Source organism: Chrysemys picta, chromosome 6 (assembly GCF_011386835.1).
Source record: "Chrysemys picta bellii isolate R12L10 chromosome 6, ASM1138683v2, whole genome shotgun sequence".
Classification (NCBI taxonomy): Eukaryota; Metazoa; Chordata; order Testudines; family Emydidae; genus Chrysemys; species Chrysemys picta.
In genome coordinates this window covers 119,022,340-119,049,296 of record NC_088796.1, presented here as the reverse complement: position 1 = coordinate 119,049,296, position 26,957 = coordinate 119,022,340, and the positions used below count along the sequence as shown (strand labels likewise).

Here is a 26,957-nt window from a genome sequence, read left to right as displayed (position 1 = left end):
ATACGGTGTTAGTTTTAAATCTAAAGTATTTTATAGTTTGACTTAGAAGCAAATAAACTATTTAACCTTATAATAATAAATGCTTGCAGTAACAGCATTCATAGGGAAAAGAGAGCTTTTCTCCAAAATCTTCTGAATTAGGTAATGGGGAGTTATGCATATGTCAAAAGGGTTTTTACCCTTTTAAAATTTGTGACTTCTTCCACCTCATTTAAATTCTGGCCCCCTTAACAATAAGGTCCCACTTCAGCAGTTCAGCGCTACTCATGTGCTTAAAGTTAAGCATGTGTTTACCATTAGGAATCACTCACTTTCCAAGCTTCCAACCAGTAGAAAGCAAAACCATTGCAGTAGAAAATCAAGCGTATTTAATGCCTGGAAACAAAACTTACATTCTTGATCTCCCCTGTTAGCAGTGTCATAAGTTTACGATCATTACTGTAAATATTTTATGGAAGGCAAAGTTTTTCTTCATTTAAAAACAGCATATTCTCCTAATTACTTCCAATAGTGGGCTAAATTAAAGCTTTGCCATGAGTCTAAAGTAAAGGCACACTGTTGCTGTGCTGCCGTGGGAGCAGCAGCAGAGAACCTGTTAATCCCCCACTACTCTGCAGAGGAAGTAAACAGCATCAAGTCTACATCCAATGTAGCATATTTTCCTGTGCACATCTGCACTGAGTGGCATTTTGAGGGGGAGAGCTAAGGCTCTGTACAGTCCCTGTCCTGTTTGTCCTCTTCTATCCATGTGAGTGAGGGGTAAACATGGGCTTTGCAGAGCTGCTACCTTCCTTCCTGTACTGCTACTCATGAGATGGGCTAAAGGGGGCACTTTGTGTCTCCTTGCATCTCTGTGACACTAACTGGGCAACAATTTGGCCCAACGTGAGTAATATGTGATATTGTAAGAATGGCTCTTGGACTATGATTACTACTTTAAGATGAACAGGAGTACTTGTGGCACCTTAGAGACTAACAAATGTATTTGAGCATAAGCTTTCGTGGGCTACAGCCCACTTCATCGGATGCATGCAGTGGAAAATACAGTAGGAAGATGAAACAATGGGTGTTACTATATACACTATAAGGAGAGTGATCAGTTAAGGTGAGCTATTATCAGCAGGAGAGAAAAAGAACTGTTTGTAGTGGTAATGACTCACATCTTCTTGTCAATTGCTGGAAATGGGCTATTTTCATTACCACTACAAACAGTTCTTTCTCTCCTGCTGCTAATAGCTCTCCTTAACTGATCACTTTCCTTATAGTGTATATGAGAACACCCATTGTTTCATGTTCTCTATGCGTCTGGATATATAGCTATAGATATCTTCTTACTGTATTTTCCACTGCATGCATCTGATGAAGTGGGCTGTAGCCCACGAAAGCTTATGCTCAAATAAATGTGTTAGTCTCTAAGGTGCCACAAGTACTCCTCTTCTTTTTGCGGATACAGACTAACACGGCTGCTACTCTGAAACCTACTTTAAGATGGATATAGTTAATTTAGGGCAGTGGGGGAAATCACACTTCTGTCTGAATTTTTAACTTCTTACTTTTGCAGATTACGCATAATACTATTTCAGTCACAACAATGTTGGAGAAAATGTTTTCCTATTTTGTTTTTTACCTTCTGCCTTGGATAATACTCTAGATAGTCAGTTTTACCGTTTCCCTTATATTACATAGAAAAAAGTGAGAATGTATCAATTTAAAAATTGTAAAACCAAATAAATTGACCAAGGGGGGGACTGAGTAAGAGTAGTATCTAAAACTACTTTGAACGCATTGAAATTGACTGGATTTCAGATTGATGCTGGTTTTTAGAGCCCCCTATCAAGCAATTCATATTTCTTGTTTCAGTATGGAACTGTACAAGTTACAAAACATATTTAAGGTACTTTTGGATTTACAGAGGCTTTATTTTTGAGCACAGCCCATTCCTTTTTTCCCTGAGAGTGAAAAGATGCTGTAATTCATGTACAAGTATCCTTTCTACAGCTTACTGAAAAGATGCTATTTAAAGGTGCTGTCTTGAAAAAGTCTGATGTAATATGGCTGAGGGTTTTAAGCTTGTCAGTGCCATTTGTTTCTAATTTTTGCATAGATGCTAAATTTAAAAAAAATTGTTCAATATAAAAATCCTTTCCCTTCCCTTTTCTATGGTTCTTTAATTACAAGGTTGTGTGGCTTTTGTTAGGCCTACAGTATCTTGTTACTGATCTAGCAGAGAGCTTCAATAATTGATACATGAGACAATAGAGCTGCCTGCATGCGAACTGAGCCAATGAGCAAGCAGGCTTACTAGACAGCTGCTCTCTGTTAAACCAACAGGCGTGATTCTAGGGCGATTGCTGATCAACCTGTTAAGCTACTCTGTGTGTGTGTGTGTGTGTGTGTGTGTGTGTATTTCTTTGCTTGTTTATGATGCTTGTCTCCAAGTCATTTGGGTGGTTTGGTGGCATGTTGACATGACAGCCTTCTTTGTGTAAGGTTAATTTTGTTTATCTACAATGCCAGACTTTTATGGATTCATCTTGTCTGTTTTACCTCCACCCTTTTTGAAGATTTCTTTCATTTTGTTCTAAATGGCTTCATTCTCTATTGTGTCTATAATTCTCATTTACGGAAATAGGATTTGCATTTCTGCATTTGTAGATGTGCCTGCTGGAGGAAAGAGTAAAGTGTAACAGGTATCTAGTGTTCGTTGTTTCAGAGAAGAAAAGTATGCTAACAAACTGACTCCTCACCCTCTACTCTGCTCCCATTCTTATTTCCTGAGTGAAATTCTGAGAATTACTGTCTGTCTTTTTCCTCCAGTTTGTGTTTTGTGAATATTTAATAGCAATGTCTTCGGTATTCCTTAAAAGGAAAAAAAAAGGTAAACAATGTACTTTTTGGTACAGTAGTTCTTATATTTTTGAATAAAAGCCTTGTAGAACAATTATCCAAAATTTAGATGGTCTACCTGGGAAAGAGACACTTTATAAAAGGAGGGAACTTCCCTTCCTCAAAACCAGGCCATTTTTAAAATTATACTCACTATTGAAAGAAAAATAAGTTACATTTTTTTCTTTGCTGTTTAACTTTTGAAGAATGTTAGCCCTGAGAGAGAGACCTGGTTTCCAATTTTAAAAGCTGTTGCATCCTATTTATCTATATAGCTTTTAGATACCTAGTTTCTTTTCCTCAAGTATTGTAGATGGCTCAGCAATGGAGGAATTTGCAGGCTATTCCTAAAGGACAGGATATGCTGGTATTTTTGAAGGAACTTAATTGAGTATATCTAATTTGTACTATTTTATTTTCCTCTTTTTTTGTTCCTGGAGTTCCACTGCTTGATCATGTTTGTATCAAGGGTAGTATTTGGGTTTATTCCAGTAGCATCGTAGAACAAAATGTTTGTTCCTCCTCCACCTCCTTTTGATATTTGAGGAAGTTCAACCCCTTTGCAATGGGGCAGTTCTGTTCTTTCTACTTCATGTTCCCGTGAGTTGAGTCCTTCCTCTGTTTATAACTTATGTTTCAGGCGCTCAACATTCAATTTTTTTCATTGCAAATTCTGTAATTCTGTTATGGACATCATATTTATGTTCAATATATTATGGTGTAAAGCAGGAGATTCTCCTCTTGGTGTATACAGAGTCTCTTCAATACATCTGTGTTATAACACTAGGAAATCTGGCACAAAGGTCTGCACTCACTCTGAGGTTCTTCTAACATTTTTCTTAGCTTGATATTTTTCTTTGAGACAGTGACAGGCTTTTTACAGCTGGATTGCTGTAAGGTTGATTTGGTGCTGGAAAGTTCTGGATGCTTTTGTATAACTTTCTTCACGTTCAAGGATTACATTTTGGTCACGATCACTAAAAACAGTTTTATAAACAGGATTTTTTTGGGGATCTGTTTAGCTGTCTTGCTAAACCTTGATTTTCTCGGGAAAAGATTCATTAGATACGTTTTCCCTGACGCAACCTTATTCAGCACAATTTAGGTTGCCTTTATTATTCCCCATAGTTTAGATCCAGACGGAGTTCTTTTTCAGATCTATTCGCAACTAATTTACTGGACCATGTTACCAGACTACATTTTTCCAGTAGCTTTCCATTTTCAGAATTAAGTAGTTAGTAGGCTTGGGGTCTTCTCAATTAGGCTTGGTCTACACTGCATACTTACTTTGGTATAACTATGTCGCTCAAGAGTGTGAAGAATCCACACTCGTGAGCGACGTAGTTATACTAACCTTAACCCCCCATGTAGACAGCGCTATGTTGGCGAGAGAGCTTCTCCTGTCAACATAGCTATTGCCTCTCATGGAGGTGGAGTTAGTAAGCCAACGGGAGAGCTCTTTCCTGTAGCTTAGAGTATCTTCACCAGACACGCTCCAGTAGTGCAGCTGCATTGGTGCAACTGTGCTGATGTAGCTTAAAGGCAGGTCTACACTACAAATTTACATCTAGTTAATCTAATTAATACAGTGGTTGATAGTTACTGCTGGCTAAAAGAAAAACTATTCGCCATAGTGTACTGTTACTCTAAGACTATGGCTATCTGATTTAATATTGCTATAAAAGTTACAAAACAGGATCAGGAGAACATACAAGTATTTACAAGCACTATAACAAAGGCCCGTGTTGTCTGCAGGAAGCTGGGCTTAAATACTGCAGTAAGGTCCCTAGAGTCAGTGACGCTCTTAATTCTGTGGCAGCTTTATTTAATTTCCTCTCAAAATGTTTTTATATATGAAAATCTGTCTATATACTGTTCCATGTTTAATATAAAATAAACAGTGCATTTTACTTTGTCCTTCAGCTTTTATATGCTGCAAAGTGTTATGCTAACAATGCATACCTGCATTGTAGAAGTTCTATGGGGAAGCTGGAAGCTTTGGCAGTTGCATAGCTGACTTCTGGGGAACTGTAGGAAGTAGTTTAGGACAGTGAGAAATATTAGATGGATGTTTTAGTCAACCCCAATGAGAAGATTTAGGTAGTTTCCATTTCAAGCTGTCTTGGACTCGTTAGGATGGCACTGCATCAGTTATGATTGGTTCATATTTTTAAAGTCTGTTTCCGCCTGTGGAGCAGCAGGTGCACCAAACCTAGGCGGATCCGTGACCAAGGGGGCCCAGGTCACAACACTTGGAGTGGGGAGCCGGGCCCAACCCCATGGGTCAAGAGCCATTGTTGTGGGATAATGGACTTTATTCAAATTTACGATTACGGTAAATGTAATTGTAACCTTACCAATAAGAGACTGCTCAGCAGTCTTATATGCAAGTTCTTGGCTGGCCTATTTATTTTTTAAGATTTGGGACCACGCTTGTTGGAAACTACTCCTTTCTTCAATATTTTTTGGCTGAAATATTATTTGGCATTAAGTGCCTTCTGCAAAATGTTCTTGCTCTGGATGTTTCAGGGAGAAATATTGTCTCAAAGCCTGATTTGGGGCCAGTGGATATGTAGATTTCTGAAGATAAGGCAAAACTTCTATACTATGTACTTTGGGTCTCATTCTGCGTTTGTACTGCATCAATCAAAAGCCTAAGTGATGAGCATCACTAATTGATAGGGCTGTCAATTAATCGCAGTTAACTCCCGCGACTGACTCAAAGAAATTAATCGATTAAAAAAATTAATCGCGATCAATCGCAGTTTTAATCGCACTGTTAAACAGTAGAATACCAATTGAAATTTATTAAATATTTTGGATGTTTTTCTACCTTCATATATATATTGCATTCTCTGTTGTAATTGAAATCAAAGTATATATTTTTATTACCAATATTTGCACTGCAAAAATGATAAAGAAATAGTATTTTTCAGTTCACCTCATACAAGTACTGTAGTGCAATCTTTGTCGTGAAAGTGCAATTTACAAATGTAGATTTTTTGTTACATAACTTCACTCAAAAACAAAACAATGTAAAACTTGAGAGCCTACAAGCCCACTCAGTCCTATTTCTTGTACAGTCAATAGCTAAGCTAAACAAGTTTGTTTACATTTACAGGAGATAATGCTGCCCTCTTATTTACAATACCACCAGAAAGTGAGAACAGGCATTTGCATGGCACTTTTGTAGCTGGCATTGCAAGGTATTAATGTGCCAGATATGCTAAACATTTGTATGCCCCACCATTCCAGAGGACATGCTGCCATGCTGATGACGCTCGTTTAATAAAAAAAAAAAAAAAAAAAAAAAAAAGGTTAAATTTGTGACTGAACTCCTTGGGAGAGAATTGTATGTCCTCTGCTCTGTTTTACCTGCATTCTGCCATATATTTCATGTTATAGCAGTCTCAGGTGATGACCTAGCACACGTTCATTTTAAGAATACTTTCACAGCAGATCTGACAAAACGCAAAGAACGTACCAATGTGAGATTTCTAAAGATAGCTACAGCACTCGACCCAAGGTTTAAGAATCTGAAGTGCGATCCAAAATCTGAGAGGGACGAGGTGTGGAGCATGCTTTCAGAAGCCTTAAAAGAGCAACACTCTGATGCAGAAACTACAGAGCCCGAACCACCAAAAAAGAGAATCAACCTTCTGCTGGTGGCATCTGACTGAGATAATGAAAATGAACATGCATTGGTCTATGCCGCTTTGGATCGTTATTCAGCAGAACCCATCATCAGCATGGACGAATGTCCCCTGGGATGGTGATTGAAACATGAAGGGACATATGAATCTTTAGCGCATCTGGCACGTAAATATCGGCGACTCTGGCTACAACAATGCCATAAGAATGCCTTTTCTCACTTTCAGGTGACATTGTAAACAAGAAGCCGGCAGCATTATCTCCTGCAAATGTAAACAAACTTTTTTGAGTGATTGGCTGAACAAGAAGTAGGACTTAGTGGACTTGCAGGCTCTAAAATTTTACATTTGTTTTATTTTTTGAATGCATTTTTTAGTACATAATTCTACATTTGTAAGCTCAACTTTCATGATAGAGATTGCACTACAGTACTTGTATTAGGTGAATTGAAAAATACTATTTCATTTTTTTTTACAGTGCAAATACTTGTAATAAAAAATAAATATAAAATGAGCACTGTACACTTTGTATTCTGTGTTGTAATTGAAATCAATATATTTGAAAATGTAGAAAATATCCAAAATATTTAAATAAATGGTTTTCTATTATTTAACATTGCAATTAATCTCGATTAATTTTTTTGATCACTTGACAGCCCTGCTAATTTTGTATGTGAAGCTTGGTGGCTCTTTGAGTGATGGTCCCTGTGTGTATTCCACACATGGGTATGCATGTATACCATGAGCCCAAGTCCAGAAATTCTTCAAAGCAGTGTTTGTTGAGTAGTAGCTCCCCTCCTGCTTCTGACCCAGGGCATAAAAAGCAGTGCGGGCTGATGCCTCTCCTATTCCTTCTTACCGCCTCGTGGCCTGAGTTGTAATTGTTTCCTCCTTCACTCACTAAAGGACTTGAGATCTACTCTGCAGTCCTTAGGACTTTACACTCCAGCCCCCAGAAGCAAACACCAGACCAAGACCAACCCCTCCACATGCTCCCTGTTACCAACATCCACCTGAGTCTCTGTGCAAAAGCTAAAGAATTCAGAAATCCTGATTCTTGGCTCCCTCTACTGCCACAGCCTCCACTTATTCGCAACAGCAGCCCAAAGGCCATTTTTTGACATACGGGTTGAGACCTCTGTACCATCACTGATGCCACCTGCTTCTTCTCCCTGTCACCTTTTGGAGGCCGTCTTACTCTCTTTGCCCACAGCTGGAATGAGATCAAGACAAACAGTTGGGTCCTGGAAATTATCAATCAGAGATACTCTATAGAGTTTCTTTCCTTCCCTCCTCACAAATTCCCTTCCCAATCCCTCTTCAGGGACCACTCCCACCAACTAATGCTTCAACACGAAGCGGAATCTTTTTTACATGGGGGCAGGGGAGAGGAGAGGGGGCAGTAGAACGTGTCCTGCCACTTTTGCAGAACACTGCGTGGTCACTGTGGACTCTGCCTCCAATGCCATATTCGGCCCCACAGTGCTGTCTTCTGTAACTGACCCATCTTCAAAGTCCCGGCCCTCCAGAAGGTGTACTGCTTGGGAGTCACCTACAGTGGTGCACCCATGGGACACTGCTCTAAGAAGCTACTTACCTTGTGCAATAACAATGGTTCTTTGAGACGTGTCTCCCTATGGGTGCCCCATAACGCACCCTCTACTTCGGAGTTCTTGTCTGACTCTGCGGTAGAGAGAACTCTGAGGGTTAGCCTGTGCGTGCTGACCAGCCTCATGTTGTGCCATGAGGAGAGACCACACATGCAGTGGACCTAATGGACACTGCTACCGAAGTTCTCTGATCAGCAGGGCAGGCACACGTACAGTGGCGCAACCATAGGGGGACACATCTCAAAGAACCATCATTACTGCACAAGGTGAATAACTTCTTCTTCCGCATCACCTGCAAACCACAAACTATGGTGCACCGGTGTGTCTCACTGTTAGGCCACGTGGACACAAGCACCTATGTGAGGCCATTTGCCAGACTCCACCTGCAGTATCTGCAAGCTTGGCTCCACTCAATTAACTGGCCAAACAGGGACTGCATGATTGTGTACTTCCCTGTCAAATAGATTAAGCAGAAGCTTCTCTGCAGACCATGAATGGAAGAGTCACGACATATTTATATCTAACCAAGATATTTATACATGAGGTACTCTGTTATGTGACCTCTTTACATCCCAAGTGAACAGAAAACCTCTCCTGTATTGTTCCAGGGGAACCATGGGTCACGATTCCCAGGGTGATGCTCTCCTGTTATCCTTGATATATAATGTCAGATATACCTTCCTCCCTACTACCACAAGTTATAGGGAAGTTCTGTCACAGCAGAGCCACCATCCTCCTCCTAGCACACTACTGGCCCAGTCATTTCTGGCTCATGGAACTTCTGATAATGTCCATACACCCATTAATCAGGATCAGCCCATTTCCAGATCTCCTAATCCGGGGAAGGAGGAAAATCAAGCATCCCAACCCAGGCTCACTCCATCTCACGGTCTAGTGTTTATATGGGCATTGGAAATTGAATGCTCATGCTCTGCCCCTGTTCAGGAGATCCTTAACCAAAGTAGAAAGGATTCTACTAGAGCCTGCTACCTAGCTAAATGGAGGTGATTTTTGATCTGGGCATGTCTCCACTGACATTCACTAGAGCATTCCAGTTATCCCTAGGCTATTTTCTCTCCTTAAAGACTTCAGGTCTAGCCCTTAGTTTGCTATGGGTACACTTAACAGTGATTAGTGCCTTCCTCCTTCCGGTAGAAGGATGTTCTATCTTTACTCACCCAGCTTCTGTACAATTTATGAAGGGCTTGATCAGGACCTTCCCAGTGATTATTAGACCTACACCTCCATGGGAGCATAACCTTGTCCTGTCGCCACTCCTGGGTGTGCTCTCCAAGATGGATAATCGGAAAAAAGCATTTAAAAAATACGCAGTAGGTTTTTAAAAGGCGGGTGGCTTCTGGTTTCTATTACTCTGGGCAGTGGAGTTTGATTGTGACCAGAGGGAATAAGGCATTTTGAGAGAGTTGCTGGGGGACGGTTAGGGTTGACATAGGTTACATTTGCACCACGTCAACCTCAGTATGTCGACCATGGCTCAATGCTATTTGGAGAAGTAGTTTTAGTGCGTCACCTTAACAGGGTGCTCCTGTTAACCAAAGACACACTTGAGTGTGGATGCATGCACAAATAGGTAAACATAAGGTGACTTATGTTGATCTAGTTTTGTGGTATAGTCCAGGCCTCAGTGTGTAAGTGGAAAGAGCTCTAAAGATGTGGAGAGAGCAGTCCAAATGTCCAGGCATTGGCTTGTGACTCATTCTTTTGGAAAGTAACTTTCCAGAAAGTATTTCCTCAGATAGTTCAGATATTGATATCTAGTTCTATAAATGGCTGATTTGGGGGATAATACATTGTGAGCTCTTCAGGGTAGAGCTTATGTGCAATTTCAGTTCTGAGAGATGCCTAGCATGCTTTTGAATGCTGTAAAATTACGCTTTTCTTTCCACTAATGATCTTGAAAAGTAGTGCTTTGTCAGCATGACATTAAGAATATCTTGGCCCCTGGGTTGGCCTGTGAGACAACTAAGAGTCATCTGTTCATCTTTACTGACTGAATTTTAGTATTGTCTATGTGGTAGTATAGCTATTAAAACGTACTGCAGTTTGACTTCTGAAGTATTAAGAATAATTTAGGTTTTGCAGATGTTCTTAATGTTTTTATTTATGCAATACTTTCTTATATCAGATAATGTCTTATTCCTGACCGCATTCTGCTCCAAAAAATTAAAAATTCGGCACGCAGTATTTTAAAATTCTGCAAAATTCTGCAAATTTTATTTGTCAAATAAATGTGGAGGCTCCAGCATGGCATTGGGGAGCCCAGGCCACTGTTTGCACAGAGGTGTGAGATCACTGTACAGCTCCCCCCACTCTGGACACAGACTCAGTGGTGAGGCTGCACCCAACCCTGATACAGCGCAAGGACTGGGCCTGCCTCAGGAGCACCTCCCCTCTGTGCCAGGTGAACTAGTTGTGGGCAGGCAGCCTCAGCAAGGCCGGATCCAAGCGTGGAGGGACTTAGTGTAGAGGGATCCAGATGTGGGTTGAGAGGGTTCCGTGTGGGGCAATCTGGGTGTGGGTGACTCAATGGGGGATCCAGGTGCAGGAGGAATCTGGATGCACAGGGGCTTGTTGGGGGTTCTGGGTGCAACGATAATGGGACTCTGCAGGGGGATCCAGGTTCACCAGGCTCAGTGTAGGGGTCTGGATGTGGGGGGATAGAGCTTGGCAGGGGGGTCTAGGTGTGGGGGGCTCAGTGAGGGAATCCAGATGCTGGGTGAGTAAGGCTCAGTGGGGTGGGGATCCAGGTGCATGTGGCTCGTCGGGGTGGTCCAGGTGCAGGGGGAGTGGGGCTCGTTGGGAGGGTTCTGAGTGCAGGTTGGTGAGGATTGGTGGGAGGGTCTGGGAATGAGGGGTCTGGATGCAAGGGGGTAGGGTGGATGTGGGAGCAGCTCCCTGTACAGGGATCCCTCCCCCTGCAGCTGAGGAGCGATGGGCGCAGGAAGGAAGGTGGTGGAAGGATTTTGCAGAGCTTCCTGCAGCTGGGGGAGAAATCTGGGGGTGGGTCTGACCCGGCCTCGGATGCCGTGCAGGGGAAGAGGAAGTCCCGTCCTCCCCAGCCCAGCCAGAACACGCAGCTGAGCTCAGCGCACGGTAGGGAGCTTGGTTTCCCCTAGTCCTGCCCCCTGCCCCACAGTGATTTACCTCTCTGCCAGCTGCCCTGGGTACCCGAAACACTGCTGGGGAGGGTTGCATGACTGCACTTGTGGCTTCCATGTCAGAAAGTCATTTTTCTGCAGGTGACATAAATTCTCTACATGTGCAGTGGCACAGAATTCCCTCAGGAGTAATGTCTACCTGTTTTGTTTTTCTTTCAAGATGTATTGCTACTCTTAAATTTTTAAGTAATTAAAGATGGCCAGTTTATGATTGTAAAGCAAGCAAATATATGTTGTAGCCCATAGAGCTATGTAGCCTGGTTGCTTGCTTTTATTATATCCTTTCTTATGTGTGTGTTTGTTTATTATAATAGATTTATAGCTTTGTATTAGCATATTTTAGGCAGTAATGCAAAAAACCTACCAGCCACATACTGTATGATGAGCTAAAGCATGTTAGCATACATATTTGTGATCTTTAGCATACACAAGTGACCTACTGATTTGCCCTCTATAAAACTTAACAGCTACACCACAAAGAACCTGGAAATCACCACCACGAAACCAGTTCAGGCCAGAAAAAGCAGATGTGAGAATGAGCTGATTGTCATCAATGTGTATGACTATGCCAGCCTATAGAGTAAGCACACCCTGATATTATGTGGGGGAGGAAATTGGACATGGAAGGTTGGGAATGTGGTGCTAGGCTCTATAAGAGGGGCAACCACCATGTTTGTTTAGTTTAGTTAGTTTTTTTCTTGGGTCTTTCTTGGCTTTGTTTCTAGCTTTCTAGCATCTCCTAAGTTTTTCGTCTTCCAGTTGAGCATTGAGGAACCATCAGACTCTTGTTTGGCATGCCAGAGACCAGGCTGGTTCTTTGTCTCTTACCACCAGGTTCTCAAGGAAGAGTGTGATTATGTTTATATAGGAAGTTTTATAGTAAATGATACCACATGAACCTCTAGAATAGTACTATTTCCTTTTTCATTCTGGTTGATTACTTTTTCATTTGATTACTAGTCCATTTATATCAATAAACGTCTTTAAGGCTGTATTTTGTTCTCAGCATGAGTGTCCTTGTCATACATCCCCAGGGACCTTGCAAGATTCTGTATAGCCCGATTCTGGGACAAGAACCTTATTATCTTCTCATCAGATCAATTGGCTAGACTATAACCTTTATTATATGAACAATAATATTAATCACCTTAAAATCAGGCAACAATGTTCTGCCATGAAGTATACATGAACTCATTAATGCAGACATTTAGTTTTTTCATGCTAAGATTTACACTGGAACAACATTTTATGTTAATTTTCAAGATCTTGCTAGTACACGTTTTCATAACCTCTTACAGAAGAGGCTGCAGATACATACATTAGCAAAACTGTCACTACTGGTCTCTCTCCTGAGTGGCTGGCCTGAATCTATTTCTAAAGAACAGCCCATTTTTCTATTGGTATAAAATGCATTTCTGTTAGGAGACTGCCTTTTCTAGCATGAGCTATGGCAGCAATCGAGATCAATAAGATGATATTCTGGCCTACACTTAACTATCAGAGGGTTTGTGGCAGAGCACTTTTGATGAAGGGTCCTTGTCTCTTGAACACGTATCCCCTAATGTTCCAGGCCTTAGTTCAGCGAGGCAATAAAGGATATACTAATATTAATCATGTTTAAAAGTTCATCGTAATTCAGAGACCATGTTCTCCATAAGATTCTGGAAGCTTTGCAGAACAGGAACTGATTCTGAAAATGTGAAGAAGCATGTGTTTAAGTCCCATGGACTTGAATGGAACTTAAATGTGTGCTTAAAGTGAAATAGGTAATAAACATTTGTTAGAGGAAGAAGTTTTATAATGTGAAACTTTTTTTGAGAAATTACCTTTTTTTTTTTTTCAAAAATGACATTGCAAAATCATTTCAATTTATATACTGAAAAAATTATCTTTAAGGCGGCTATTGTATTTAACATATTTATAAAATGTATACATATATTGGGGGGTAGATACTGGGGAAGGTGAAGATCTTTTAAGATAAATGGCAATATTGGCACAAGAAAAAATGTATATAAACTGGCAATCAACAAATTCAGGCTGGAAATTAAAAGGGTTCTGACCATCAGGGGTGAATTTCTGGAACAGCCTCCCAATAGGAGATAGTTAATAACTTAATTAGTTTTAATAACTGGACAAATTTATGAATGTGATTGTATGATAGGTTTGTTTGTGAGGGTAAGGGGCAGGGTTCATCAGCCTTGGGGCTCCCTTCCTATTTGTCCTGTATCCTTAAAAGCTCATACTTCAGGATTTCAGCCAGCCATGTGTACGGGCCAGGAAGGGAGTCTCCCTCTCGCCCCCAAGTGTATTCTGTTTTGTTTTTATTTTATTAAATCATCTTCTGAAGCACTAGGGATGGCCATAGCTGAAGATAGGACTTTGAACGGAGAGGGTTGGGGCTCTGGGTAGCACCAAACATTCTCTTTCCCAAATGCTTGGCTGGTTGGTTTTAGCTCATATACTCAAGGTCTAATTGATCACCATATGTAGAGTTGGGAAGAAATTTTCTTCAGATCAGATTGGCAGTGAACTGGGAGGGGGGGATATTTACTTTTTTTTTTTTTTTTGCCAGTATGGGTGCAGGCCACTTGCCAATATTATCTGGGTATGTCTTATGTAATTGTTTCCCTGCCATTGCAGAAGCCTTGGGCAATGGTGCCCCATTGGTACCTCCTATTCTCTGCATGTGAAACATAATAGTTTAGTCTCCTGTGAACTGTAATACTTTGGTCTATTTTCAGTTGTTGGGTTTAGTGTGCAGGTGCTCAGAAAGTGTTGGTGACCGGTGACATACAGGAGGTCAGACAAGATGATTTGATGTCTATTAGGCCTTAAACTCTGATTTAGAAGCATCCTTTTTAAAAAGCGTCTTGACTGGCTTTGGATTTAAATTTTCAACTAAAACATTCCTTTGTCTATATTCTTCCTATAACTGAATTCTCTCCCTGCTAAAGTGCCACCTCAGTGTTATGTGGATTATCTCCTTCCAGCGCTGACACCCCCCACCACTTCTGTTGCTCGTTCTCACCCTGCCACCTGTCCCTCTGTGATTCAAGGTGCTCACTTTGTGGCTTTGTCCTTCAGCCAGGTCACTGTGCTTTCCCCCTTCCAGGAGTTATCAAAGTCTCTCTATCCAAAATGGCCATTTTCTCCCTCTCTGCCCTGACTATGCCACTTCCCCATGGCTGGTTGGGAAACCTGAGCCTGCCCTCTACTCTGGATTCCAGCTTGGGTACCTAATCCGCAGTCAAGGTCTGTGAGGTCCCACTTTGCTCCCCTTTCTCTGAGACTTTTCCTACTCCACCTTTTGCTACTCCACCTCCATCTTAGGCTTTCATTCTTTAAACCCTTCTTTCAGGGCCTGCAGTCCCTGGGGTTCTACTCACTACTGAGTTGCCTTCCTGCCCTCTCTAAAAACCAGTGTGACTACAGGCTCCCTCCCTACAGTCCTTTTCTGCTGCCAACCTCCTGGCTTTATACTAGCCCTGCCTGTTCCTTCTCAGCTGGGTTCCTTCATCAATCTGTGGTTACTTGGGCTACCTAATTCTCATCAGCTATGACTTGTCCGCTTAATTGGCCCCATCTCGGCCTCATTAACCTTTCCAGACTAGTGTGGGCTGAACACCCCACCACACTTCCCTCCAAAAAAGTTAAAAAAAAAAAAAAATTGCAGGTCTTGGTCACAAAATGGACTAAACCCACATATGTCATCCACTAATATTAAGTTTGAGTCAACTTTTTAAAGTGACTATTGGAAATACAGAAACATTCTTCATAATGAACTTTTTCACATACTATATTGCTGTTGTAATGTACAACAGACATGATGCCTTGAATGACTAGTGACATGTTTACAACTAAATATTGTATCTTGTCAAAATTGTTCATTTTTGTGTTGCTTATATTGATATTTAGTTGAGTCCTTGGATATCTCTTGGTAGACTTTTTATGGTAGGTCTGATCAAATAAATCTGCATATGGTTAATGCTGCTTATCTTGATATATTAAATATAAACTGTATTATAGTAGAATAAGCAGTAGATTAGTCCAGTCTTCAGTTTAATATAGCTAAGCTCATTTTCAGAAAACATTAGCACCTTGAAATATAATGGCCAGCTAGAGTGACGTGGCTGGCGACAACATTTGCATTTGTTCTCTTTGTTGTTGAAATGTACGTTCTTCAATATATCACAAAAATATGTGGTGGGCAGCTTTTAAAAACAATTGTGAAATGTAAAACTAGGAAAGTCAGTGATTAAAGTCATTCATTAGTTATATTAAAAGGTTCACTGTTGCCCAGAAGTGCCTTTGCTGATAATCTTGCATTTTATCTTTCAGCGTGGATCTGACGAGCTTCTTTCTTCTGGTATCACTAACGGGCCTTTTACCATGAGCAATTCTACTCCAGCTACAGGTATATTTAAGAAGATAATTGTAAAGTTTACCATAGTTTTACAGCTTATCAATGTTAGCACAGTTTCAGGAAATCTGATTTTCTTTATTTCCTTCATACTCTCGTGTAACCTTTTTATGAGCAGCCCTCCCAGAGTCTTAGACTCTTGCAGAGAGAGCAAATTCAGGCCCTTGGGGAGCAAAAGTGCCTAGATTTACTCTGTAGTGAACCCTTCTCGCAGTTTAATGAGTGGTGTTGGATTCTAGAACTAATCTACATACCCCCTCCCCCCCAATTAGAACCTGAGGCACCCATTCTGATTGGTGGACATATTCCCTGCTTCCTTGAAACCTGAACAAAGATTTACTACAGAGCAGTGGGATCTACAAATAATCAAAAAGAGATATAGAACTAAATTTAAAAACACCAGAAATTGTTTTGTTCAGCACTGGTGAAGTCACTCAGTTTCATTGATATAATGGACCAAGGATTACCTCCTCTGAGGAGGCATGATCAAACCAGTAATCTCTGTAGAAATTCTCAGGTACCCATTCTTTATGCTTTCCTCCCATTCCATTGTTAAGAGTGATTCAGAAGATTGAGATGAAATCCAGAACAATTCTGATGACGTAATGCTAGCCGAAGAGGCCTGGTTCTTTGAGACCACCTGCTTCACTGAGCATTCATCTCTTCAGCTTTCGCTTCAAAAATGTGGTTGTATGGGTTGTTTGTTTAGTTAATGTTTTTATATACATGTATAGTATGTAGTGTAATTATATAGTTTATAAAGTTAATAGTTTATGAAGTTTTACTTAAGTCTGTTTCCTTTATTAGAAAAGACTTTTTTTTTTTTTCCTTTGAGTCTTTCCTCAGTACCAAGGAATGAGATCCAATGGTGGCGGGCAGGTCTCCGGACTTTAAAATCTGCCCTTTTCTAGGAGAGAGCTATGCCTACCAATGTTGCACATACAAAATGTTTATTTTGTTTAGGGAAATCTCGTATACCTACTAAGTGCCATTTATGATTCTTTTTGTAAGCACAGTGCGTGATGTCCCTTTGAAGTAATATTTGATGTAAAAGACAATGCATATGTCTCTGAATCTGAGAATCCCTCTCAGAAGCAGTCTATTCTTGCTTATAGATTCTAGGACTGGAAAGGATCTTGAGAGGTCAAGTCCAGTCTCCTGCCCTCATGGCAGGACCACATACTGTCTAGACCATCCCGGATAGACATTTATCTAACCTACTCTTAAATATCTCCAGAGATGGAGATTCCGCAACGTCCCTAGGCAGTTTATTCCAGTGTTTAACCACCCTGACAGTTAGGAACTTTTTCCTAATGTCCAACCTTCAAAATTAGTTCCATCGAGTGCTCCAGCTGTTAGATACATAACTCTGGGGCTCTAAGAGATTGTATGACTCTGTGATCTCATGCTTCTATCAAGCACTCTGAGCTTTCCATTAGTCTTCCTTAGTTCAGTCAGTCTGGCTCCTGCTGCCCGAGGCAGGACGGAGCAAAGATCTGCAGATGGGGCTTAGCACTGGTACCATTGCTGATAATGACTGAGAAGGCTAAAAGTGCTGACTTGTCTAAGCAGGCTCCTTTGAAATCACATTTGTACCGAGTCTTAATAGACTCCAGAATCACATTCTTCACCTGCAGTGCTGCATCCTCTATCTTTGGTAACCAACATTGATTCATCTGCACAATTAGCATGAGTGCCATGTACCACAGATTCATTAGTACTGCACCCTGATAAGACCTCTAAGACTTTGGCTACACCTTTTAGTTAATATACCAATACCAATTGTTTGATTCCATTTGACATTCAGTCTTAAAAATGTTCAAGAGATCAAATAACCAAACTTAACCTAATATATTGTCTAAAGACAAATCAGTACAATATGAAAAGGAGACATACATAACTATCTTCAGTGAAGTGAATTATTGCAGTATGTTCACCTTTCACAGAAGGTATGCTTCAATGGTATGCATTTCACCTAATAGTATTTATAGTATGATTTTTACAAGTTACAAAACTGCTTAACCCACTAGTTTGTACCGGTTTTGTCCTGTTCTTTCCCATATCTTGTTCTGAGTACTACATTTGAAGTGCTGATGAGCCATGAAAGTACTCCGTAACTGTACTCAGTACAATGTTTTCATGAGTCTTTGCTTTGACAAGTTTCCTATTTTCTAATGCCAAAGCTGACTTCATCTTTGCAAAGTGTTGTGGGACGCTTGACGTGGATAAACAGAACTTTGGGATAGGCATAATACATTCAGTTAACATAACTTCCCAACACTTATTATGTACATAATGTCTATTGATGTGGTGTATATTAAACCTAACATATATTGGATAACAGGCACCATTGGTCATAATACACTTGACAAAGATACCATCTTTTTAATCCAGTGAGGCTGCTTTTACATTTCCTGCAGACCTGATTATCACTTCAGAACAAGTCTCTCTTTTTCTGGATGTCGCTTCCTTTGTAGGGTGAACTGATTTCTATCAGCAAGCAGGAAACCTTGATTTAAATAATCATTTTAATCTTGGTTTTCATATATAGTTTTTAGTTATTTTCCTAAAAATATTATTTATTCTTATTGGTTAGTAACTATTAAAATAATTTGATATGCAGCTCTATGTAGCATTTACACTTAATTTGGGGGTGGTTCTGGTGGGAGGATATACTATGTAATAGCTTAAATAAATATGTGTGGATATAGTGTAACATACCCTTGGCTTAGATGCTTAATTTTTACTTTTTATTACATTAGAAAATAGTGAATGACACATTTCTTATTTACCTAGATTACTTTTTTACTTGTCGTGTATCAAGCTGCATTTAGATGGAAATTGGAAATCAATTAAAAATGCACAAACCAGCATTTTTAAAATGTGTATTAGTTAAATAAAACTACCTTAAATGTGCTGGATTCATGAAGGAAAAAAACTTTATCAAAACATCCTTTGTTCAACGAGTCTTAAATACAAAACAAGTATTTTTTGTAGTTAGTGAACTGAACTGATTGTTTCTGGTCACTGTCCTTCAAGATGTTAGAACTAGTAATTCTTCTTTGAGTGCTTGCGCATGTCCATTCAACTTAGGTGTGTGTGCTCGCCACATGCACCTGTGCCCGAAGTTTTTCCCTCAGCAGTATCTGTAGGGGACTGGCTCCAGCACCCCCTGGAATGGCATGCACATGCTGCAGTATATAGAGCGCCGATGGTTTCCCCCCCCCCCCCCCGCCCCCAGTTCCTTTTTGCCGCGGTGCTGGAACTGTTGCTGCTTCAGCTAGTGCTCTTGCTGCTCATTCGTACAAACTAGTTATCTCTTGTATTATAGTGTGTATAGTTTTCTGTTAGTGTTTATAAATCCCTTAGCTATAGTTAGACACTTTGTAGGTCCCAAATGGGACTTTGCCTCAGGACAGGGCATGCTCCAGTCCCCAGGCTTTATGCCCTGTGATCACTGCAAGAGTCTCATCATGTCAATTAGTGATCCACACAGCAGTTGTTTGCGTTGCTTGGATGAAGGGCACATTCATGAAAAATGCAAAATTTGCAAGTCCTTCAAGCCAAGGACTAAGAAGGAGCGTGATATTCATTTCAGAGCACTCCTTATGGAGTCGGCCCTCACCCTGTCACTGGAGCAACGCTCAGATCCGGCACTGAGCACCATGACCTTGGTACGCAGTGCCCCACTGGGACCGTCCACTAGCCAGCACCGATCACCATCCGTGGCTCCGACCAAGAAGCCCAAGAAGATGGTGCAAGGTCAGTTTCCACCCTCCTGCAAGGGAAAGGATAAGACTGGGTGTGAGCAAAGTCCCACGCCAGGCAACTTCACCCACGTCGGGATTTCGGGCCCAAGCTCCTGTGGAGTGACAAAGCCCAACCTGCTCCCTGTTGGCTACCCTGGATAGAGGCAGAGGCTTCCGTTCGCGCCGTGTGCTGTCCATGCCGGAGGCCCTGCAGGTGACGCAGATGATGTCCCTTCCAGTGCCGTCCACACCAGAAGGGATACTACCCCTCCCTGTCCCTTTTCAGGGACCCTTCTCATGGGAGTTTCCTCGCACAGGAGGTAGAGGGCTTACCGCAGCTAGGTGCGGTGGAGCTCGTTTCTCCAGAGTATGGGAACAAGGGGTTCTATTCCAACTACTTTTTAATCCCAAGGGCGGTCTGCAACCTATCCTGGACCTGCGAGACTTGAACCGTTTTCGCCTTTGTGGTACCATGTGCACTTCTGATATGGGACACAGTCCTGACCCCCTTGGTCTCTGTGGAACCGTCAACATCTTTCCTCTGCTTCTTATTCAGCTGCACCGAGATCTAGACTATAGTTGCCTCCTCTTAAAGAATTTTCTAGGGATGCTCAGCCGTCCCATTCAGAGCAGCTTGAGTGATGAGTAAGAGTGAGAAAGATGGCCTTGTGGAAGAATTTGTGGACTTAATGTATTCAACTGATGTTGACAATGATATGGACAGTGGAAGCTGTGACTCCATTTTAATCTACAATCAACTATTTCAGGGCCTTCCAGGACCACCTTAGAAGAGTGGTGGACACTTTAGATTCCCCGAGAGGTCTAAAGAGCTCTGGAGAAGTCTAATAAATGACAGTTCAGACACCTATAACCCAGGTTCATTTAGCCATGCCTGTTGTGGTCCTGTGGCAGACCACTGCATGTGTCTCAAACATCTATATTGGCAAATTGCAGGTACTGAGTAACCCCCCACCCAACCCCAAGAGGTTGAGTACTTTTTTTACCCACCTGGTCTTTGGATCTTTTGGTTGTGACTGCAACTCATGAAGTCTAAGATGCTTGGACTCCCTAAATCTACATCCATACATAAGGAGCCGAAGAAGATAGATCTTCTATGTTAGTTTGCAGGTTCATATTGCCATCTATCAATCCTTGTTGGCTTGCAATGGGACAAGCTTCTACAGAGACCAAAAATGAATTTAAGATAGTGGCTACAGACCACCAGTTGGTGGTGGACCCCATTCTGAGGATCTGTACACCAAAGTGCAGAGAACAGCATTCTCTGAAGAACTTCTACCTGTAAGTTCAGATTGTATTTGGTTGATAAACTTACCTGTCCTAAAGAAGCCAAAGATGTAATCTTGCATATGTCATGTAACTACAAGCTGCCCAATGGACTGAGGCAAACTCTGTTACGTTTTTGGATGGCCATGATTCATACATTTCCACTATTTAGAGCCATTCCCTGCCTGGGACTTGATTGCTGTACTCCTATCTTTAATGGACCCTCTGTTTGAACCCATGATATGTTCACTATATCACCCCTTTGTTAAAATAGCATTTTTGGTAGCTATTACCTTGGCTCACAGGGTTAGTGAAATTCAGACTTTGGTGGCAAGCCTTCTGTACTATGTTTTTCATAAAAACAGGGTTGCATTCAAGCCACATCCAAATGGTTACCAAAAATGGTTTTGTGTTTTCATATGAATCAATTTATATACTTCCTGTTTTCCACCCCCTAAAGCTTTTAAATCTCCTGTGGAGGCTAAACTCCACACTCTAGACTTTCTTAAGGCTATGTCCTTTTATCTTGCTAGAGTAAAGCCATTTAACCTATCACCCAAACTTCGTGGCTTTGGATAAGTCTAAAGAGCAGGCTGTTTCCTCAGACTCTGAATGAGTTAAACTACATTAAGATTTCCTGCTCATTAAATAACTGTCTTTCCCCCTCAAGTTAGGGTATGTTCTACTAGGACCCTGACATCTGTAGCTTGCTTTTGGGAGAAATCCCTATTTCTGAGTTCTGTAGTATGGCCACTTGAAGTTCAGTTCTTGTATTTACCACTCACCGCTCCATTGTGTCAGTTTCTAGATCAGAATCCCAGTTTGGAAGGGCTGTCCTACAGTAGTTATTTAGATAGGATTCTTATCACCCACCTACTTGAGAGGTAATTGCTAGTTATACACATACAATGGGATCCCTCTGGATGACTCCTTAGAGTCTACTTACTTTACAGTAACAAGTTTTTCAAGATGCCTTTGTTCCTGTGGATCCCATGACTCTCCTTCCTTATTCATTGATATGGAGTTCTTCCCTGTATTTCTGTATTGGTAAAAAAACTGAATGGTGTCTGCTTCACTCTTAATACCCCTGATGGAGAGGAGGGCGCAGAGGTGTGCAAGGTGCATACACCGCTCCAACAGATACTGGTGGCTAAAATATTTCAGGCTTGTGCATACCTACAGTGGGATCCTTGTGGACAAAACATCTTGAACTACAGTTACCATAACCTTGAAAAACCTTACTGAATTAAAATTAAATATTTTTGGAGTCCATTGTACTAAATACTAAGGTTATGTATTACAGTGGGCTGTGATTGTATGTAACCTCTCTAGGGGGGTAATATATGATGTGAACCCTGGGAAATGTTATCAACTTCAGAGGGACTGTATTGAGCAGTGTGCCAAACAAGAATGAACTTTTGGGAGAACCTGTGTCAAGTGATTTGCCTGGAGAATCTCTGCTCAAGAGAGGGGACAGCTGGGAACCAAAAGCCTAAAAGTAGGTGCCCTTGGTAGACCATGGAAAGGAATATAGGTACAGTTGCCCTCAACTGTGACAGTGATAATATGGGGGGGAAAGTTTTGTAGTTACAGCTTCTTCCTTCAGATTACAATGTGGTAGAGTCTGGTTCCTTGTTATGCAATGGGATATAATTAAAAGCACAAAAAATGTACTTTTGCCAGCTATTCACAACAGACATCCTGAGGTTTCTGATAAGAGCTTTCTAACCTATGTGTCACTTAGATGGAAACTGCCAACTTACAAATCACTCTTCTTAAATTTTATCTACTTGTAACACAAGATTAGAGAATAAAATGTTTCTTATTTATAGGTGCATTTGACCACACTTTCTGTATAGTCAGTTTCCTGTTTTTTAACCAAGAATATGGGTGAGAATTTTTTACGTTTGTTTATATTCGGACCCACAGTTTAACTAGTTGCTTTAGTCACACTAGACCCTCCCTACCGTAATGATTTTATAATCAAGGAATATAAGCAACAGAAAAAGGGTGATGGAGAAGAATAGAACACAGAGTAAATTTTTATTTATCAGCTATCTCCAACTGCCTTTCAATGTATGATTAGTTGATTAACTTCTTGTACATGACATGGTACACATGGACCTTGAAGACGGACTTGGAGGAGAGGGTCATGACCTGGTGGCTCTAAAACCACACAAGTTTGCAGAGGAAATCGTGAGCAGATGTTGTATTTTTAACTACTTTTGATGTTTTTAATTGAGTAGATTATAGATTGAGTCTCTTTTAGTATTGATAACTACTGATGGTGATCACCTTTAATACTAGTAAAGGAAACAAACCATCTGACTACTTTTTCAGAATTATGCATTTTGTAGTAATTGTTCTTTCTCTAATATTCTAGCTAATGGGAATGACAACAAGAAATTTAAAGGAGACAGATCTCCCTGCTCCCCTTCTCGTGTCCTTCATCTTCGTAAAATTCCAAATGATGTCACTGAAGCAGAGGTCATTTCATTAGGTCTCCCTTTTGGCAAAGTAACCAATCTCTTGATGTTGAAAGGAAAAAGCCAGGTATGTAGTTATTTGCATGAGTAAAATACAGGAGAACACTACTTATATACAAGTTTACCTCTTAGATATTGCAATTTGGCTGAAATATTGTAGGGCCAATTATTATTTTATAGATTATTCAAGACTTTAGCACATCAGTTGTAAAACATTTTTAAATGATGCAGTGGTATTGATCATCAAATCTGTGTAAATGCCTAACATAATATGCCATTCTTTGTATTATTGGAAGAGATGAAATAGGATTATTCTATTACTTAATGTTCAGCATGCTGAGTAATGCTTTTTGTCTGTCTTGTACAAGAGTACTCATGCTGACAGCTGTTCTCAGACATCTGCTGAGGATAGAGAACTAAGGTTTTTCTTTAAATAAAAAGTAGGTAACCAAACTGTTTTCTGCTTAACTAAGTAAACATAAGCTTTACCCTGAATAAACAGTGAAATCTTTTTTTTTTTTTTTTTTTTTTAAAGCCCAGTGTTTTAGGCATTTGTTTTGGTGTTGTCATTTGACACTAACCAGCTTCCAGTTTGTGCACCATTGTACTGCTTAACTGAGTAGATATATTCTCATGTTTGGATGATTGGGTAGTTGGGGACAGCACTGGGTTCCAGGCACTAGCATAGCTAGCGGGGTGTAGGGGAAGCAGCTGCTTCCCCTCAGCAAATTTGCCAAAAGCGGCGCCTTTGGCCCGGGGGGGGGGGGGGGGGGAGCTGGAGGGGAGGGTGTGTGTGTGGAGGCTGGCCGCCTGCAGCGCAGCTGGCATCCATGGGGGGCTGACGGGCGCGCGCAGCCCGGGGGGGGGGAGCGGGGCATGCGGCCCGAAGCCACGGCTGGAGGAGCGGGGGTGGGGGCACACACACCACAGCACGTCCGGCAGCCATGGGGGCGCGGCTGGCTGCTGCGGCCGGCGGTCGGCAGCCACGGGGGACGGCAGGCGTGGCCGGAGGAGCGAGCAGGGGGGCCACGGGAGTGGCACGGCAGGGCCGGAGGAGCCATGTCGGGGGGAAGGGGCGGTGCGGCCGAAGGAGCCAGCCAAGGAGGGGGGGAGGCGGAGTGGCCGGAGGAGGAGCCAAGGGAGGGAGCCTTTTTTATGTTTGCTCCCCCTCCTCTTAGGAGCTGGCTATGCCACTGGTTCCAGGAACGTATCTAACTCATTACCAGGGTGCTGTAGTCACTAAAGTTCAATATAACTATCCCTGCCACATGTTTGTGTTTGCAAGACAGTGTATTACTCTCTTGGTTGATGTGATGCATTCATTTTATGTCACAACCACCATGATGTGGAGCCTACAGATTTACTAAGTGTGTAAAGTAAGACTGTTTTTTCAACATACTTGATTTTACAAAGTTTAATATTATATACAAAATAACAAATTCTTGCAAAATAGTGATACAAAAATGTACGTGTCCTTGTGCCTTTGGGCAGTCTACAGGTCCTAATGAAGTTCTGTGGTAGGTATGATGACATTAGCATAGTGAACATTGAGCATTATGGTTTTTAAAAAAAAACAAAACAAAAAAAACCCAAACCCTAAATGTGAAATGGGAGGCAATTCTGAATTTGGGACCTAAAAAGTGATACAAGAAATTTTGCGTCTTCCATTGGGTGTTGAGAGCATTCCATCCATCATATGTTTAGTGCCTCTATGGAAACCTGATCTGGTTGTGGGCTCTTTTACTGTAATACAAATTTTAAAAGGATTTGAGGTTAACTCGAAAGTAATTGCAAGTCTCAAAAGTATTTTGAAAAACATAAATCGTAAATAGTATTTTGTTTTTAAATACTGAGCAAATCACATCTGTACTTTTAGTTCACATGAGTTTTTCAGATAAGGTGGATTTGGTGGATAAATGATTTCTTCAGTCTGTTATGCAAACAGAAAAACATTGAAAATTGCAATATTTCTGTTGATTTTAGGCTTTCTTGGAAATGGCTTCCGAAGAAGCTGCTGTTACTATGGTGAACTACTACACTCCTGTTACACCTCACCTCCGCAGTCAGCCTGTTTATATTCAGTATTCCAATCACAGAGAACTGAAGACTGACAATCTGCCTAATCAGGCTGTAAGTATAATACTTCCATTTTAAAAAATGAATACAGTTGTACATTAGTGAACATTAAATTAATGAACTGCTTTCTGTCAGTGTAAAATGAGTAGTCAGCTTTGACAGGATATTACTCCATCCAATCATAAATTAGAGTGTAAGCTCTCTTAGGCAGGGACTTGTCATCTTCCATGTCTGTAAATTGCTATTGCACATTAAAAGCTCTTTATATACAAAAAGGCAATTACAGGCCAGCGAGCTTAACTTCAGGACCAGGCAAACTGGGTGAAACTGTAGTAAAGAACAAAATTTTCAAACACATAGATAAAATATATTTGAAGAGTCAACACAGCTTTTGTAAAGGGAAATCATGCCTCACAAATTATTACAATTCTATGACTGAGTCAACAAGTATGTGGGCAAGATACTCCTGGGGAGATTCTGTGCCAAACAATTAAATTCTGCACCAAAAAAATTTAAAATTCTGCAAATGTTGTGTGTCAAAATAATGCATATAATCACACCAGTTTAAATTGTTTTGGTAAGTTATTGAAACTACAAAACAGAAAAAAGTCACTAACTATTCAGCATTACCTAAACACATGAAAGTTAAATTACAAATACTTGGTAACTAATACCCTGCATTCCAGTTACAATCCTTGATTTTCATTTAAATTACATTACAGAACACCGAACAGCAAAAAAAGTCATACCGTTTTGCTAATCATTGTCCTAGACCTGGCTGGGTACTTTGAGAAGTGCTTGGTTCTGATTGTCCTGACATTTTACTGACTGCTTGGTAATTGTTTTATTTGCCCACAAAGACATTTTTTTTTAATGGATAAGTAAAAATGTAACCCCATTGTGCCACTTTAGCACAGAAAAAAAGCGAGAAAGCACATAGCTCTTATTAGCTGATTCCCTTACTGTCATTTATAAGGCTTTACATCACTCCAGCAACGTAGGGGCCTTAAAACTTTACAGATTTAATGTTCCTGGGGGAATTGACTGAGAATGGGAACAGTTAGCTAGCAATAGGATCATTAACAATGTTAATATGCAGACAAGCTGCTACATTTCTGTCTCCAGAGAATGAGATCAATTAACCAGCAACATTTTGTTAATGTGGGTTTTTTTTGTTTTTTAACAAAAGCTGTTGTCTTTAACTTAAAAACAAAGAATTTTCAGTAACCTGATACTAATTTAGTTACCGTATATACTCGGTTCCAGAGTAGCAGCCGTGTTAGTCTGTATCCGCAAAAAGAACAGGAGTACTTGTGGCACCTTAGAGACTAACACATTTATTAGAGCATAAGCTTTCGTGGACTACAGCCCACTTCTTCAGATGCATATAGAGTGTACTTGTGGCACCTTAGAGACTAACAAATTTATTAGAGCATAAGCTTTCGTGGACTACAGCCCACTTCTTCGGATGCATATAGAGTGTCACTCTATATGTGTCACTCTATATGCATCCGAAGAAGTGGGCTGTAGTCCACGAAAGCTTATGCTCTAATAAATTTGTTAGTCTCTAAGGTGCCACAAGTACTCCTGTTCTTTTTGCTTATATACTTGTTCATT

General features: G+C 40.8%; 2 protein-coding genes across 5 annotated transcripts in view; one reads left to right on the top strand and one right to left on the bottom strand.

Moving 5' to 3' along the window:
- SNX30 (sorting nexin family member 30) overlaps positions 1–26,957 on the bottom strand; it is a 582,715-nt gene that overhangs the window by 424,328 nt on the left and 131,430 nt on the right. The gene's annotated exons all lie outside the window — the stretch shown is intronic.
- PTBP3 (polypyrimidine tract binding protein 3) overlaps positions 1–26,957 on the top strand; it is a 106,637-nt gene that overhangs the window by 30,558 nt on the left and 49,122 nt on the right. For all 4 annotated transcript variants that reach the window (XM_065550557.1, XM_042850385.2, XM_024112568.3 and 1 more), the window contains 3 exons: positions 15,664–15,739; positions 23,162–23,331; positions 25,248–25,394. In XM_065550557.1, coding sequence (XP_065406629.1) covers positions 15,715–15,739; positions 23,162–23,331; positions 25,248–25,394 — 342 coding nt within the window. In that variant the 5' untranslated portion in view covers positions 15,664–15,714. The remainder of the gene's footprint in view (positions 1–15,663; positions 15,740–23,161; positions 23,332–25,247; positions 25,395–26,957) is intronic.